Below are 19,598 nucleotides of genomic sequence, written 5' to 3'. Positions count from 1 at the left end.
AGTCACTTTTATGCCTATATACATGCAGCTGAAACTAGCCAGATAAAAACCTGTACAACTATTTATTTTAAAATTTCATCAAATGGACCTTACTGCTACAAGGCAAGCATACCACATACCCTTGCCATTCACTTCTCTGATTTTCTGGATGATTAGTTGACATCTTGTCTTCTTTTCTCAAGTCCCCAACACCTCCTCTCCTATTCTTACTCTCAGGTAATGACCCTGTTTCCCACTTCATTGAGAAAAGTGAAGCAGTTAGGAAAAGAAGTTCCACATATTCCCACTACCACATCTACTCACACACCAGGAACCACACTCACATACTCTGCCTTCTCAACTGTTATCATAAATGAACTGTCCATGTTTCTTCCTACTTGTTGTTTAGTTACTAAGTCATGTCCAATTCTTTGCAACCCCATGGACTGCAGCAAGCCAGGCTTCCCTGTCCTTCATTATCTCCCCGAGTTTGCTCAAACTCATGTCCATTGAGTCGGTGATGTTTCTAACCACTTCATGCTCTGACTCCCACTTCTCCTTTTGCCTTCCATCTTTCCCAGCATCAGTCTTTTCCAATCAGCTGGCTCTTCACATTAGGTGGCCAAAGTATTGGAGTTCAGCAACAGTCCTTCCAATGAATATTCAGGGTTGATTTCCTTTAGGATTGATTGACTGGTTTGTTCTTCTTGCAGTCCAAGGGACTCCCAAGAGTCTTCTCTAGCACCACAGTTCAAAAGCATCAATTCTTTGGCACTCAGCCTTCTTTATGGTCTAACTTACATCCATACACGACTACTGGAAAAACTACAGCTTTGACTATATAGACCTTCATTGGAAAAGTGATGTCTCTGCTTTTTAATACACAATCTAGGTTTGTCATAGTTTTTCTTCCAAAGAGAAAGTGTCTTTTAATTTCATGGCTGCAGTTAGTGTCCACAGTTTCTCTGGAGCCCAAGAAAATAAAATCTGTCACACATTTTCCCCTTCTATTTGTCATGAAGTGATGGACTGGATGCCATGATCTTATTTTTTTTGAATGCTGTGTTTTAAGCCAGCTTTTCTTCCTAGAGCCAACCCCTAAAATTATACACTTGTGTCCATTACTGTTCATATGACATTAGTCTAACAACTTTTATTTTTGTAACATTGCCAACTTTTGTTCTCTAACTGGGTCATTCCTATCAGTATATAAGCATTCTCATCCATCCCATTTCAAGCAAATAAACAAACCTCTTTATCCTACTTCTCTCACCAACTACTACCCAACTTCTTTTATTTTTCTTGCCCAACTTCCTTTCTTCCCTTTGTAGTAAACATTTCTACAGAATTGTCTACACTTATTGCATACAACTTCTTTCCTTCAATTCTCTCGAGCCTACTGTAATCAGGCATTTGTCCTACCTCGACCAAAACTGCTCTTGTCAAACTCACGAACGACCAACACATTATAAATTCCAATGGTCAATTCTCAGTCCTCATTGTATTTGACATATCAGCAACAATCAACATAGTTAATCACTTTTTCCTCCTTGAAACACAGCTGCTTTCTAAGACACCATGCCATCCTTGTTTTCTCCTACCTCATGGGTTGTTCTCTTTCATTAATTACCCTTTATTGGTTCCTCTCAGTTCAGTTCAGTCACTCAGTAGTGTCCAACTCTTTGTGACCCATGGACTGCAGCATGCCAGGCCTCCCTGTCCATCACCAACTCCTGGAGTTTACCCAAACTCATGTCCATTGAGTCAGTGATGCCATCCAACCATCTCATCCTTTGTCGTCCCCTTCTCCTGCCTTCAATCTTTCTCAGCATCAGGGTCTTTTCGGATTAGTCAGTTCTTCACATCAGGTGGCCAAAGTATTGAAGCTTCAGCTTCAACATCAGTCCTTCCAATGAATATTCAGGACTGATTTCCTTTAGGATGGACTGGTTGGATCTACCTGCAGTTCAAGGGATTCTCAAGAGTCTTCTCCAACACCACAGTTCCTCTGAACAGTTACTGGTTCCTCTGCTTTTCTCCAAACCATTAATATTTGAGAGCTCCAGGCTCAGTCTCTGGTCATCTTCTCTATTTCATTTATATTCACTTCCTTGGTGATGGTACCCCAGTCTAATAGCTTTATATATCATCTATATATTAATGACTCTTAGTAAACCTTTAGGGAACCTTTCTCTTCAGCCCAGACCTCTTTCAGAACTCCAGGGCTTTATCAACTGACTACTTGGATCTCCATTTGGATGGTCTAACAGACATTTCAAATGCATCATGTCCAAATCACACTCATAACTGTCCTCCCAACTCTACTCTATTTGCAGCTTCTCCTAGTTCAGTTGATGGCAACTCCTTTTGATGACCCAGTCTCTTTCTCTTATACCCTTCATCTGTCAGCAAAGTCTCTTATCATTTACTGCCATTGTTATCTCCCTTATCTGAGTCACCTTAATCTTTTCTCTGGATTACTTTAAAAACTTCCTAATAGGTATCCTTGCTTCCACCTTGACTCTTCTTTTCTGGCCTATTCTCAGTATAACACCCAAGAGTATTTCTGTTAAATAAAAGTCACATCATGCCACGACTCTGTTAAAAACACTCCAATGTCATTCAGAGTAAAAGTCAAAGTACTTTCACTAGTCTGTAAGGATCTATATAATCCAGACTCTATTACCTCTCTGACTTGATCTCTCACTAATCCCACCCTTTATTTACTCTAGCCATTCTGGCTTCCTTGCTACTCCTGGTACCTACCTTATAGGCTTCGAATTGGTGTTACCTCTGCCTGGAATACTGTTCCTCTTCACTTCCCCCATATATCTACAGGGCTAACTCCCTTACCAATTTCAAGTCTTTGTACAGTGTCATCTTCTTGATGAGACCTATCCTCATCACCCTGTTTGAAAAAAATAACTCACACCAATTTCAGCCCATTCCCATCCCTGATCTGCTCTATTAAGACTGCTCTTTTTTTTCTATATTGCTATCAATTTCTAACATATTATGTAATTTATTATTATGCTTATTAATATTTTCTTTCCTGCTTGAATGTTAGCTCCAAGAAGGCATATCAATGTTTTGTTTACTTATTTATACCAAGAGCCCAGAACAATGGGCGGCACATAGTAGGTACTCAATAAATATCTGCTGAATGAATGATAGTCTCATTAGTACTTGAAATGCCTTTTGCAAAGCAATTACACTAAGTGAAAACTAGATTCCACTCTTGTTCTTTTGTAGAAATAATATTAAATTTCCTGGGCTTGGCTCAGGAAAAAATACTTCCTTCCATCTTCTAATTCAAACTACTTTGGGTTTCTTCCCCCCTGATTCTTTCTCTTCTATTAAAATTACTTGCTTTTCAGAAATATAGTTCCATAATTCTTCTACCATCTTTCTTCTGCTTTCCATCAGATATAACTTTATAAACCTTCCTTTAAAAATATATTTGCTTTTGGGTTCCCCATTACAGATTTTTCTCTCATTTTCTGCACAAACACATCCTGTATCCACATCTGCCAAATATTTTTCCTCTTCCCGGAGTTTTATTATCCTATCCATTAACATCAAAACACATCATTCAAAACTATATTCAGCTATTACTTTGAGCAAGATACTGGACTGGGTACTAGAAATATGGCCCTGAAGTGTCAGGAAGCATTTAACAGGAGGCTTCCTGTGTGCTATTTTGGATCTGTCATGAATCCTCTGTTCCTTATTAATTCCCAAATATTCAGGAATTAAGAGGGGTGGCAAACCGCTCCCGGGGCTAAGGAATGCATGCATTTCCTTCGTTAGTTTTTCCATACTGTAATAAGTAACTGTTTACGACCCTCTTCCTTTTTATGAACCATATGGTAAAAGTGATTATTTACAACCCTCTCTCTCTTTGATATAGATTGCCTTATAGTTCCTTGATAATTTGTAAGTCTGTGCTTTTGATCTTTATCTTTGCTGAACAAAGCTACCTTGTAAGATAGTATATATACCCATACTATGTTGAATAAAACACCTTTGCTCCATCAGAGCTTGGGTCCCCATGTCTTTCTTTCTCTCTCTCTCTCTCTCTCCGGCTAATTCTCTGGAGTGTAGAAACCCGTCATGCTCACTCTCCTGCCCAGGCTTCTAAGACTCTCTCGAGAAGGCGCACTGTGCCTTCACCCCCTCGAGAGGGCGCCCAGTGACTTCGTGAGCAACGCAAGCCCTGTGTTAAGGACTTCATTGGTTTTCTCCATAAACCAGGGAATATCAGCCTCTCTCTCTCTTTTACTTTCTTATCGTCGACTCTGGACCACCAGGTTCTGGTCCATTAAAGGACCTCAGCACTCAAGGATCTTATAAGTCAAGTTGGACAGACAATCCATGCATTAGCAATATAACGCAGTATATAAAATATAGACCAAATAAGTAGTATACACATTAAAAATGACTGCAATTCAGAGTAGGAGGAGAGCACTGAGAACTAGATTGATTTGGGATGTCTGTACAGTGGAAGAAAATCTTAAGTTGGACTTTGAAAAAGGTAACATTTCAATAAGAACATTTCTTAAAAGATAGAATGGTGTAAATAAGACACGGAAAAAGGAATGTGATTGGTCTGTTTGAGAAACACTGAATGTGCTGGGAGTTATAGAAGTCTTATGCGTCCACTATTCTAGACCCTGTGCCTAAGGTAATAGTGGCTTATATCACTATGATGATGATACAGGGGAGTAATATGAGATAAAGTAGAAGAGACACCTGTGGCCAGATTGTATATTGTTAATAACAAAAAACTATTAGATCAAGCTTCTTTGATTAAAAATCACATTTTCAGCCATCTTCTCGGTTAATCTTCACAATAATCCTGGAAGTACGCACTATCTTTATTGCAAAATGATGAAAATAAGATTCAAAGAAGTTAAATATTTCAGTGGCAGAGCCAGAACTCAAACCCAGTCCAAGAGCTTGACAGTTGCTACAATGCTTTTCCTAATCCTATATATTACTAAGAGCAGAATTTTGCCAATAAAAAAAGGAGGTAAAAGTTATCATTGCTTCCAAACTAAAGTTGTTTTTTGGTTATCAACTAGAAAGGTCCATTAAGGTTCAAACTCTTTTTTTTTTGCAAACCAATGAGATAGATACATCTCCAAATAAATAACTATTTTTTTGCATAGTACAGCATTTTAAATCTCAAGTTTCTATTAAAAGTTAATGTTTTGCTATGTGTATTTTTCTATTGTTTTAAGAACAAATATCTAACTTAACTTTGTTTTATTTACTTTAAATCATAAAAAAAAATGAAAAGAAATAAACCAATTCTACAACCAAATTTGCTGCGAAAATAATGAGGCAAAATAGATGGTAAAGAAAAGCCTCTCTTGTGCCTAACTGATGATGATTCCATCATAATAATCTCTGAAAACAGAAAAGAGGTAAAAATCTCATAAATGGGTACATAAGAATTACCTCTAAAGCAAACTGGGCAGCCAAACTGAAAAGCATGACACCTGAACTTCTCTTTGTAGATGCATTATTCTCATGTTGCTCTTCAGTCATTAATAAATACTCTAAAGTGATAATTGCCTCCAAAGCTGAAAAACAAGGAGAGAATTAAAGATGAGATAGTCTTATCAAAGATAATAGCTATCTATGGTTATTATACCACAATGACTTTGGAATTCATTTTAAGAGCACTAATATCTTATTTTCAAGTCACCTAAATAGCTAAACTGTTAAGGAGGACTTGAAAGTCAGAAAAATGCCCAACTGAGCAGTTCACCTCTTTGAATTTATTCCATGGATATACCTGCAAAAGTGAATAAAAACATACAAATATATTCACACAGCAATTTTTATAAGAGTAAATATCCTAAATTTAATCAACAATCAATGGGATAAATATAATTTGGTACATATAATACAGAATAGAGTAAAAAAAATAATATTACATTATATGCCTTAAAGGTAGACCGTGGTAAGTTAAATATATGTACTATAGACCTTAAGTAACAACTAAAATAACAAAAGAAAAAGTTATAGCTAATAAGCCAAAGAATGAGATAAACAAAATGATAAAACACACAACCTAAAAGAAAGCAGAAAAAAGAAAAATGGCAACAAAGACCAGAAAAGGCAAACAGAAGAACAAAATGCTAAATTTAAACCTAGCCATATCAACAATCATGTTAAAATATAAATGGTCTAGATGATCCATTTAAAAGACAAAGACAGACTGAATTAAAGAAAGTGACTTTTAGCGATAAGCAACTAACAAAAAACATACTTTAAAAATAAAGCCAAAACTGGTTAAAAGAAAATGATAGGATAATATACACTCTGGTAGGTTATCAAAAGAAAGCTGGAGTGGTTATATTAGTATCACACAAAACAGGTAAACATAAATTCAAAAATTCTCAACAAAGTATTAGCAAACCAAATGTGACAACACACTAAAAGGATCATACACCATGATCAAGTGGGATTTATCCCTGGGAGGCAAGGATTCTTCAATATATGCAAATCAATCAATGTGATACACCATATTAACAAATTGAAGAATAAAAACCATACGATCACCACAATAGATAAAGAAAAAGCTTTCATCAAAATTCAATACCAATTTATGATAAGTGGGCATAGAGGGAACCTACCACAACATAATAAAGGGCATATACAACAAACCCACAGCTAACATTATTCTCAATACTGAAAAACTGAAAGGATTTCCTCTAAGATCAGGAACAAGACAACGGTGTACAATCTCACCACTATTATTCAACATAATCACAGAAGTCCTAAATACAGCAATCAGAGAACAAGGAAATAAAAGAAGTACAAATTGGAACAGAAGTAAAACATTCACTGTTTGCAGATGACCTGATACTATACATAGAAAACCCTAAATATACCACCAGAAAACTACTACAGCAAATCAATGAATTTAGTAAAGTTGCATGATACAAAATTAACACAGAGAAATCTCTTGCATTCTTAAACACTAACAATGAAAGATCAGAAAGAGAAATAAAGGAAACAATCTCATTTACCACTGCAACAAAAAGAATAACCTAAGAATCAATCTACCTAAAGAAGCAAAAGGCCTGTACACAGAAAACGCTGAAAGAAATCAAAGATGATACAAACAGATAAAAGAGATATATCATGTTATTTGATCAGAAGAATCAATATTGTGAAAATGACTATACTACCCAAAGCAATCTACAGATTCAATGCAATCGCTATCAAATTACAACATTTTCCACAGGACTAGGAAAGAAAATTTTACAATTTGTATGGAAACAGAAAAGACCCTGAATAGCCAATGCAATCTTGAGAATGAAAAGTGAAGCTGGAGAGATCAGATTCCCTGAGGTCAGATTACGATACAAAGCTACAGTCATCAAATAGCTTTGTTTTGTACTGGCACAAAACAGAAATGTACAGCAATAGAACAAGATAGAAAGTCCAGAGATAAATCCATGCACTTATGGTCACCTAATCTGTGATAAAGGAAGCAAGAATATACAGTGGAGAAAAGACAGCCTCTTTAATAAGTGGTATTGGGAAAACTGGACAGCTACATGTAAAAGAATGAAATATAACACTTCCTACCATGCACAAAAATAAACTCAAAATGGATTAAAGACCTAAATGTAAGACTAGACACTATAAACCTCTTAGAGGAAAACATAAGCAGAACACTCATCGACATAAATCACAGTAGGGTCTTGTTTGAACCACTTCCTAGAATTAAAGGAAAACAAAAATGAACAAATAGGACTTAATTAAACTTAAAAGAACATAACTGCACTCATCTCACACACTAGCAAAGTAATGCTCAAAATTCTCCAAGTCAGGGTACCACAATATGTGAACCATGAACTTCCAGATGTTCAAGCTGGATTTAGAAAAGGCAGAGGAACCAGAGATCGAATTGCCAACATCCGCTGGATCATCAAAAAAGCAAGAGAATTCCAGAAAAATATCTATTTCCGCTTTATTGACTACACCAAAGCCTTTGACTGTGTGGATCACAATAAACTGTGGAAAATTCTGAGAGAGATGGGAATACCAGACCACCTGACCTGCCTCTTGAGAAAGGGGAATCCTCTTGTATTACTGGTAGGAATGCAAATTGATACAGCCACTATGGATAACAGTATGGAGGTTCCTTAAAAAACTAAAAACTACCATATGACCCAGCAATTCCACTACTGGGCACATACCCAGAGAAAACCATAATTCAAAAAGATACATGCACCCAAATATTCACTGCAGCACAATTTACAAATGTCAGGACATGGAAGCAACCTAAATGTCCATCAGCAGAGGAATGGATAAAGAGATTTGGTATATATAGACTATCGAATATTAGCCATAAAAAAGAATGAAATTGGGTCATTTGTAGAGATATGGATGGACCTAGAGACTGTCATACTAGTGAAGTAATTCAGAAAGGGAAAAACAATTGTATATTACTGAATATATCTGGAATCCAGAAAAATATAGATGATCTTATTTGCAAAACAGAAGTAGAGACAGAGATGCAGAGAACAAAAAAATAAACACCAAGGTAGCAAAGTGGGGGGTTGTATGAAGTGAGAAATTGGGATTGACAGTTCAGTTCAGTTCAGTTCAGTTGCTCAGTCATGCCTCACTCTTTGCGACCCCATGGCCTACAGCACTCCAGGCCTTTCTGTCCATCACCAATTCCCGGAGTTTACTCAAACTCATGTCCAATGAGTTGGTGATGCCATCCAACCATCTCATCCTCTGTTGTCCCCTTCTCCCGCTTTCACTCTTTCTCAGCATCAGGGTCTTTTCAAATGAGTCAGTTCTTTGCATCAGGTGGTCAAAGTACTGGAGTTTCAGCTTCATCATCAGTCCTTCCAACGAATATTCAGGACTGATTTCCTTTAGGATGGACTGGTTGGATCTCCTTCAGTCCAAGGGACTCTCAAGTGTCTTCTCCAACACCACAGTTCAAAAGCATCAATTCTTCGGCACTCAGCTTTCTTTAAGGTCCAACTCTCATATCCATACACGACCACTGGAAAACCATAGCCTTGACTCAGTTCAGTTCAGTTCAGTCATTCAGTCGTGTCCGACTCCTTGCGATCCCATGAATTGCAGCACGCCAGGCCTTCCTGTCCATCACCAACTCCCAGAGTTTACTCAAACTCATGTCCATTGAGTTGGTGATGCCATCTAACCATCTCATCCTCTGTCGTCCCCTTCTCCTCCTGCCCCCAATCCCTCCCAGCATCAGAGTCTTTTCCAATGAGTCAACTCTTCGCATGAGGTAGCCAAAGTACTGGAGTTTCAGCTTTAGCATCATTCCTTCCAAAGAAATCCCAGGGCTGATCTTCAGAATGGACTGGTTGTATCTCCTTGCAGTCCAAGGGACTCTCAAGAGTCCTCTCCAACACCACAGTTCAAAAGCATCAATTCTTCAGCGCTCAGCTTTCTTCACAGTCCAACTCTCACATTCATACATGACCACTGGAAAAACCATAGCCTTGACTAGATGGACCTTAGTCGGCAAAGTAATGTCTCTGCTTTTGAAGATGCTATCTAGGTTGGTCATAACTTTTCTTCCAAGGAGTAAGTGTCTTTTAATTTCATGACTGCAATCACCATCTGCAGTGATTTTGGAATCCCAAAAAATTCAGTCTGACACTGTTTCCACTGTTTCCCCATCTATTTCCCATGAAGTGATGGGATCGGATGCCATGATCTTCGTTTTCTAAATGTTGAACTTTAAGCCAACTTTTTCACTCTCCTCTTTCACTTTCACAAGAGGCTTTTTAGTTCCTCTTCACTTTCTGCCATAAGGGTGGTGTCATCTGCATATCTGAGGTGATTGATATTTCTCCCAGCAATCTTGATTCCAGCTTGTGCTTCTTCCAGTCCAGCGTTTCTCATGATGTACCCTGCATATAAGTTAAATAAGCAGGGTGACAATATACAGCCTTGACGTCCTCCTTTTCCTATTTGGAGCCAGTCTGTTGTTCCATGTCCAGTTCTAACTGTTGCTTCCTGACCTGCATACAGATTTCTCAGGAGGCAGGTAATGTGGTCTGGTATTCCCATCTCTTTAAAAATTTTCCAGAGTTTGTTGTGGTCCACACAGTCAAAGGCTTTGACATGGTCAATAAAGCAGAAGTAGATGTTTTTCTGTTAACTCCTTTGCTTTTTTGATGATCTAACTTAGGGATTGACATATATACACTGTTGATACTATGTATAAAATAGGTAAGCAATGAGACCCTATAGTATAGCTCAGGGAACCCTACTCAGTGCTCTATGGTGACCTAAATGGGAAGGAAATACAAAAAGGAGGAGATATCTGTATATGTATAGCTGATTCACTTTGCAGTACAGTAGAAACTAACACAATACTTTAAAACAACTATACTCCAATACGAACTAATTAAAAAAATAATGGACAAACAGATTTCAGGGCAAAGAGTTAGTGCCAGAGGTTATTTCATGATGATAAAGGAATCAATTTATTATGATGACCTAACAATCCTGAATAAATTGTGCATCTAATACCAGAAGGAAAAACTGATAGAACTGCCAGGAGAAATGAACAAATCCATAATTACAGTCAAAGTTTTCAATGAAGGCTCTCAAATAATTGACAGACAGGTAGACAGAGAATCAGCAAGGATATTTAACATTATTAGTCTATCTGACCTGATTGACATTTACAGAACACTTGACCTTACATCAGCAAAACACACATTCCACTCAGGTATACAGGGAACATTTACGAAGAAAGACAATACTCTAGTCCATACAACAAGCCTCAGTATATTTAAAAGGATTCATACAAACTTAAGATCATAGACTGAAACAGAATTAAATTAAATTAATAAAAAAGTTCTCTGAAAAAAATTCTCTGGAAATCTACAAATGTTTGTAAAATAGATAGCATACTACTAAATAATCCATGGGTTTACACTAGAGTCAAGTCACATTGAAAAATATGACTGAATTAAAATGAAAACACAATATATAAAAATTTGTGCGTTGTCACTAAGGCAGCACTTAGAAGGTAATTTATAGCATTAACTGTTTATATTAGACCAGAATAAAGGTCTAAATCAATAACCTCAGCTTTCAACCTTTGAAAACTGGAAAAGAAAGAGCCAATGAAACTCAAAGTAAGTAGAAGAATGGAAGTGATAAAGATCAGAAAATTAATAAATGAAACAGAAAACAGAAAAATAGAGAAAAATTAATGAAACCAAAAGCTAGTTCTTTGAGGTCAATAAAACTGATCAACTTACAGCCACTGACAGGGAGGAAAAGAGAGAAGATGCTAATTACAGATATCAAGAATGAGAAATATGACATCACTTTAGAATTTACAGATGTTAAAAGGATAATATGAATGACATAATGAATGATTTTAGGCCAATAATTTCAACAACTTAGATGAAACACAAATTTCTTGAAAGACATAAACTACCAAAGCTCAGGAAATAGTAGATAACCTGAAGAATTCTATTATCTATTAAAGAAACTGAGTTTATAATTAAAAGCTCTCTCACAAAGAAAATTCCAGCCCCAGATGACTTCACTGGTGAACTCTACCAAACATTCAACAAAAAAATAACACCAACTGAGCAACAAAAACTCTACTAGAAGATGTAAAAAGGAAGTGTATTTTCCAATTCATTCTATGCAATAAGCATTACCCTAACAGGAAAAGAAAACCAGAGACCAGTATCACTCATGGACACAGGCATAAATATTCTTAAACTATTAGCAAATCAAATCTAACATTATATTTAAAAAAGAACACATCAAGACCAAGTGGAGCTTATTCCAGGAAGGCAGCATTGGTTCAACAGTTAGAAAAATCAATGTAACTGACCATACTAACAAACTTCAAAAAACTAATCATTTCATTTGCAAATGTTTTCTTCCATTCTGAGGGTTGACTTTTCATTTTGGCTATGGTTGTCTTTGCTGTGCAAAAGCTTTTACGTTTGATTCAGTCCCATTTGTTAATTTTTGCTTTTATTTTCATTTCTCAAGGATGTAGATGGAAAAAGATCTTGCTGCGATTTATGTCACGGAGTGTTATGCTTACATCTTCCTCTAAGAGTTTTATAGTATCTGGACTCATACAGTTAGGTCTTTAATCCATTTTGAGTTTAGTTTTGTGGATGGTGTTAAGGAGTGTTCTAATTTCATTCTTTTATATGGAGCTGCCCAGTTTTCTCAGCATCACTTATTTAAGAGACTGTCTTTTCTCCATTGTATATTCTTGCCTCCTTTGCAACAGATTAGGGGTGTGGGTTTATTTCTGGAATTTCAATCCTGTTCCATTGATCTGTATTTGTTTTTGTGCCAGTATGGATTAATCTTTCCAAAAATACACAAACAGCTCATGAAACTCAACGTCAAAAGACAACCCAATCAAAGAGTAGACTGAAGATCTAAACAGATATTTCTTCAAAGACATACAGATGGCCAAAAAGCATATGAAAAGATGCTCAACATCACTAATTATTAAAGAAATACATATAAAAACTACAATAAGATAGTACCTCATACCAGTTAGAACGGCCATCATCAAAAAATTTATAAACAATAAATGCTGGAGAGAATGTGGAGAAAAGGGAATCCTCCTACAGTGTTGGTGGGAATGTAAACTGGTATAGACACTATGGAGAACAGTATGGAGGTTCCTTAAAAAATTAAAAACAGAGCTATAATACAATCCAGCAATCCTACTCCTGGGCATCTCTCCAGAGAAAACCGTAACTCAAAAAGATACATGACCATTCACTGCACCATTATTTACAATACCCAGGACATGGAAGTGACCTAAATGCCCATCTACAGAGTAATGGATAAAGAAGATGTGGTTTAAATATATGATGGAATATTACTCAGCCACTAAAAAGAGTGAAATAATGCCACTTGCAGCAACATGGATGGACCTAGGGATTGTCATACTGTGTGAAGAAAGTCATACAGAGAAAGACAAAATTCATATAACACCTATATGTGGAATCTAAAAAAAGGGTACAAAAAATTTAAAAAGGGTACAGATGAACTTATCTGCAAAACAATAATAGAGTCACAGATGTAGAAAAGAAACAAGAAACTACTAGGGTGTAAGGGGAAGGAGAGACAAAATATTGGTACTGACATATACACACTACTGTATATAAAAGCAATAACTAATAGGGACCTACTGTATAGAACAGGGAACTCGACTCAATACTCTGAAATGGCCTATATTGATTGGTAAAGAATCTAAAAAAGAGTCAACATATGTATATGTGTAACAGACTATCTTGGTTGTACACCTGAAACTAATACAATATTGTATTAATACTTTAATTACTATTAAAGTATACTCCAATAAAATTTTTCTAATTTGATAATTTCAATAGATGTAAAAAAAATCATGACCAAATTCAACATCCATTTCTGATTAAAAACATCTAGGAAACTGAAAACAGAAGGGAACTTCCTCAAGCTGATAAAAAGTATCTATGAAAAACCTATAGCTAACATCATACTTAATGATTGAAAATTGGATGGTTTCCCTCTAAAATCAGGAAAAAGTCAGGGATGTCTGCTCTTTACCAATTTTACTCAACACTGTGCTAGACATTCTAACAAGTATAATAACGCATGAAAAACTGCACCCAGATTGGACAGAAAGTAGTAAAATTGTCTTTATTAGTAGATAACATTACATCTACAAGGAAGCTACTGGAAGCAATAAGTGAATTTAAAAGTCTTTAGGATGTAAGATCAATATACAAAAATCATTTGTATTTCTACATACTAGCAATGAACAATCAGAAACTCCAAGTTTTTCTCAAAATGCCATTTGAAATAGCATAAAATATACAGTATACTTAAGGATAAATCTGATAAAGGATGAATAAGACTGATATGATAAAAGATAGAAAAGATCTCTGAGAGAAATTAAAGAGCTAAACAAATGGAGGTATATAACTCCATTTCACAGATTGGAAGATGTTGATTCTCTCCATACTGATGTACATATACATTCAATAGAATCTCAATCAATGTTTACTTTTGTAGAATTTGGAAAAACTGATTCTAAAATTCACAGAGATGTACAAAGACTTAACCCAAACAATTTGAATGAGAAAAATAAAGTTGGAGGACCAATACCACCTGATTTCAAATTTACTATATAGTTACATTAATCAAGACAGTGTGGGAATGGTGTAAAGATAAATAGATTGGTGGAACACAATGAAGAGTCCAGAAAGGGACCCATACACATATGACAGCGGATTTTAATTAAAGGTGTAAAGGAAATTCAGTTGGGAAAGGACAGAACTTATAAATAAATGAAACTGGAATGATTAGGTAGCCATGTGCCAATAAAGGAACTTCAATCCATACTTTAAGTCAAAAAAATGCAAAATGGATCACAGAACTAACCGTAAACTTTAAACCTAAAACCACAAAATTTCTTGAAGAAAACAGGGAAAACTTTTTGTGATCATTAAGTAAAGATTTCTTAGTTACAATACCAAAAAGATCCATAAAAGAAGAAAGAATATAAATTAGACTTCAAACTTGTCATGAAATTCACTAAGAAAATAAAAAGAAAAAAATTATAAAACACATGTCTGATAAATAACTTGTATTTAAAATATATAAAGATTAGATCTCAATTACAGGAGAAAAACTACTAAAAATTCCAACATATGGAGGTTGAACAACACACTTCTGAATGACCAACAAATCACAGAAGAAATCAAAAAAGAAATCAAAATATGCATAGAAACTAATGAAAATGAAAACACAACAACCCAAAACCTGTGGGACACTGTAAAAGCAGTGCTAAGAGGAAAGTTCATAGCAATACAGGCATACCTCAAGAAACAAGAAAAAAGTCAAATAAATAACCTAACTCTACAACTAAAGCAACTAGAAAAGGAAGAATTGGAGAACCCCAGAATTAGTAGAAGGAAAGAAATCTTAAAAATTAGGGCAGAAATAAATGCTAAAGAAACAAAAGAGACCATAGCAAAAATCAACAAGGCCAAAAGCTGGTTCTTTGAAAGGATAAATAAAATTGACAAACCACTAGCCAGACTCATCAAGAAGCAAAGAGAGAAAAATCAAATCAATAAAATTAGAAATGAAAATGGAGAGATCACAACAGACAACACAGAAATACAAAGGATCATAAGAGACTACTATCAGCAGTTGTATGCCAATAAAATGGACAATGTGGAAGAAATGGACAAATTCTTAGAAAAGTACAATTTTCCAAAACTGAACCAGGAAGAAATAGAAAATCTTAACAGACCCATCACCAGCACGGAAATTGAAACTGTAATCAGAAATCTTCCAGCAAACAAAAGCCCAGGTCCAGACGGCTTCACAGCTGAATTCTACCAAAAATTTCGAGAAGAGCTAACACCTATCCTACTCAAACTCTTCCAGAAAATTGCAGAGGAAGGTAAACTTCCAAACTCATTCTATGAGGCCACCATCACCCTAATACCAAAACCTGACAAAGATGTCACAAAAAAAGAAAACTACAGGCCAATATCACTGATGAACATAGATGCAAAAATCCTCAACAAAATTCTAGCAATCAGAATCCAACAACATATTAAAAAGATCATACACCATGACCAAGTGGGCTTTATCCCAGGGATGCAAGGATTCTTCAATATCCACAAATCAATCAATGTAATTCACCACATTAACAAATTGAAAAATAAAAACCATATGATTATCTCAATAAAGGAACATACCTCAACATAATAAAAGCTATATATGACAAACCCACAGCAAACATTATCCTTAATGGTGAAAAATTGAAAGCATTTCCCCTAAAGTCAGGAACAAGACAAGGGTGTCCACTTTCACCGCTACTATTTAACATAGTTCTGGAAGTTTTGGCCACAGCAATCAGAGCAGAAAAAGAAATAAAAGGAATCCAAATTGGAAAAGAAGAAGTAAAACTCTCACTGTTTGCAGATGACATGATCCTCTACATGGAAAACCCTAAAGACTCCACCAGAAAATTACTAGAGCTCATCAATGAATATAGTAAAGTTGCAGGATATAAAATCAACACACAGAAATCTCTTGCATTCCTATACACTAATAATGAGAAAGTAGAAAAAGAAATTAAGGAAACAATTCCATTCACCATTGCAACAAAAAGAATAAAATACTTAGGAATATATCTACCCAAAGAAACTAAAGACCTATATATAGAAAACTATAAAACACTGATGAAAGAAATCAAAGAGGACACTAATAGATGGAGAAATATACCATGTTCATGGGTTGGAAGAATCAATATAGTGAAAATGAGTATACTACCCAAAGCAATTTACAAATTCAACACAATCCCTATCAAGCTACCAGCCATATTTTTCACAGAACTAGAACAAATAATTTCAAGATTTGTATGGAAATACAAAAAACCTCGAATAGCCAAAGCAATCTTGAGAAATAAGAATGGAACTGGAGGAATCAACTTGCCTGACTTCAGGCTCTACTACAAAGCCACAGTCATCAAAACAGTATGGTACTGGCACAAAGACAGACATATAGATCAATGGAACAAAATAGAAAGCCCAGAGATAAATCCACACACATATGGACACCTTATCTTTGACAAAGGAGGCAAGAATATACAATGGAGTAAAGACAATCTCTTTAACAAGTGGTGCTGGGAAAACTGGTCAACCACTTGTAAAAGAATGAAACTAGATCACTTTCTAACACCGCACACAAAAATAAACTCAAAAAGGATTAAAGATCTAAATGTAAGACCAGAAACTATAAAACTCGTAGAGGAGAATATAGGCAAAACACTCTCAGACATAAATCACAGCAGGATCCTCTATGATCCACCTCCCAGAATTCTGGAAATAAAAGCAAAAATAAACAAATGGGATCTAATTAAAATTAAAAGCTTCTGCACAACAAAGGAAAATATACGCAAGGTGAAAAGACAGCCTTCTGAATGGGAGAAAATAATAGCAAATGAAGCAACTGACAAACAACTAATCTCAAAAATATACAAGCAACTTATGCAGCTCAATTCCAGAAAAATAAACGACCCAATCAAAAAATGGGCCAAAGAACTAAATAGACATTTCTCCAAAGAAGACATACGGATGGCTAACAAACACATGAAAAGATGCTCAACATCACTCATTATCAGAGAAATGCAAATCAAAACCACAATGAGGTACCACTTCACACCAGTCAGAATGGCTGCGATCCAAAAATCTGCAAGCAACAAATGCTGGAGAGGGTGTGGAGAAAAGGGAACCCTCCTACACTGTTGGTGGGAATGCAAACTAGTACAGCCACTATGGAGAACAGTGTGGAGATTCCTTAAAAAATTGCAAATAGAACTACCTTATGACCCAGCAATCCCACTGCTGGGTATACACACCGAGGAAACCAGAATTGAAAGAGACACATGTACCCCAATGTTCATCGCAGCACTGTTTATAATAGCCAGGACATGGAAACAACCTAGATGTCCATCAGCAGATGAATGGATAAGAAAGCTTTGGTACATGTACACAATGGAGTATTACTCAGCCGTTAAAAAGAATTCATTTGAATCAGTTCTGATGAGATGGATGAAACTGGAGCCGATTATACAGAGTGAAGTAAGCCAGAAAGAAAAACACCAATACAGTATACTAATGCATATATATGGAATTTAGAAAGATGGCAATGACGACCCTGTATGCAAGACAGGAAAAAAGACACAGCGGTGTATAACGGACTTTTGGACTCAGAGGGAGAGGGAGAGGGTGGGATGATTTGGGAGAATGGCATTCTATCATGTATACTATCATGTAAGAATTGAATCGGCAGTCTATGTCTGACGCAGGATACAGCATGCTTGGGGCTGGTGCATGGGGATGACCCACAGAGATGTTATGGGGAGGGAGGTGGGAGGGGGTTTCATGTTTGGGAACACATGTAAGAATTAAAGATTTTAAAATTAAATAAAAAAAATTAATTAAAAATAAAAAATAAAAATAAATAAATAAAATATATAAAGAACTTTCAAAATTCAATAAGAATATAAAAGCTCCTTATCTAAAACTGGGCAAAAGATTTGTACAAACACTCCACCAAACAAGATGGATGTATGTCAAATATTAGATATTATGTAAATACTAATTATAACCTTATCATGATATCTCGACCTGCTAATTAGAATGACTAAATAATTTTTCCAGTGGACAATTTCAAGTGCTTGTAAAGATGCAGATCAACTGGAACTTTAATACATAGCTAGTTAGAGCATAAAACTGTACAGCCATTTTAGAAAAGAGCTTGGCAGTTTCTAACAAACATATACTTATCATATGACCCAGCAAACATATCCCTCGATATTTACCCTAGAGACGTGAAATCTTGTCATTGCACAAAATCTGTAAACAGATGTTTATCACACCTTTATTCATAATCACCCACAATGGAAACCATTTGAATATCCTTCAACTGGTAAATGTATAAACTGCAAGTGCATAATGTATACAATTCATTCATACTTATGAAATACTACTTAGCAATAAAAAAGAACAAACTCTATCAGTATGAATGAGTTTCAAAGGCATACACAACAGTATGAATGAGTTTCAAATGCATTATACTAAGTGAAAGAAAAAAGCTTCATACTATATGAATTCATTTATATGACATTCTAGAAAAGGTAAAATTATAAGAGAGAAATGAGGTTAGTAGGAATCAGGGCTAGAAGTAGTGGGAAGGAGACACAACAAAGGGGCATGAGTTAATTTTTTGTTCTATATCATGATTATGGTGCTAGTTACATGAGTATATGCAATTGTCAAAATTAACAGAATTACTAATATAAATAAATCTCATAAAATCATACACTAGGCTATAATAAATTTTATTGTACATATCTTCAGTAAAAATGACTAAAAATGATCACAGATAAATGGAGAAGAAATAAAAAGACTGAGCTTATGTTATGCTTAAAAGGTAAAATAATTGTAATATAATGTTAAAAGAAAAAGTTTAATAGGAAATCTGGTTGTGTGGGGTTATTTTTTTGCTATTTCTGTTGACAAAAGTTTCAAGTTCCTCTATAATTCAGCATAATATATCAAGAAAAATAAATGCCCAGAAGTCTTTAGTAAAAACCTTAATAATAGACATTGACAGCAATATTAACCTTGATAAAGAGCTGATTTCAATTTGTTATTCCTTAATTAATATACAGGTATACTTTACTACCCTAGAACACTTCTTTTTCAAAGAAAAAGTATCTTTTTCTTAGAGTGAATAATGAAGTCCACTGCACATACAGCAGTATTCATAAACAGTTGCTTAACTGGATTAATATAAATTCTGTTTGAACCCATTAACTCAAGTTTTTCAATTTCTCTCCTTGTACCTTTAACAAAGGGCAACCAGTCTGGAGTTCACATTGCTCCAGGATTTGCTCAGTCATCCAGAGTTGAGCAGGAATAATATCACAGCATAGGGAAACCTATAACCAAGTCAAGATACCCATGTGTGCAGACAACTAGTAAGGAAACTATGCTAAACTTAACAGAAAGGACAAAGCACTAATG

At 35.5% G+C, this 19,598-nt stretch overlaps 1 protein-coding gene across 1 annotated transcript in view; it reads right to left on the bottom strand.

The window, feature by feature from the left end:
- TEX11 (testis expressed 11) overlaps positions 1-19,598 on the bottom strand; it is a 220,582-nt gene that overhangs the window by 71,182 nt on the left and 129,802 nt on the right. The window contains exon 17 of the mRNA XM_068963198.1: positions 5,443-5,567. Coding sequence (XP_068819299.1) covers positions 5,443-5,567 — 125 coding nt within the window. The remainder of the gene's footprint in view (positions 1-5,442; positions 5,568-19,598) is intronic.

Source organism: Capricornis sumatraensis, chromosome X (assembly GCF_032405125.1).
Source record: "Capricornis sumatraensis isolate serow.1 chromosome X, serow.2, whole genome shotgun sequence".
NCBI lineage: Eukaryota > Metazoa > Chordata > Mammalia > Artiodactyla > Bovidae > Capricornis > Capricornis sumatraensis.
Note: the sequence above shows the minus strand (reverse complement) of the source record. Positions and strands in the feature narration are given on the sequence as shown.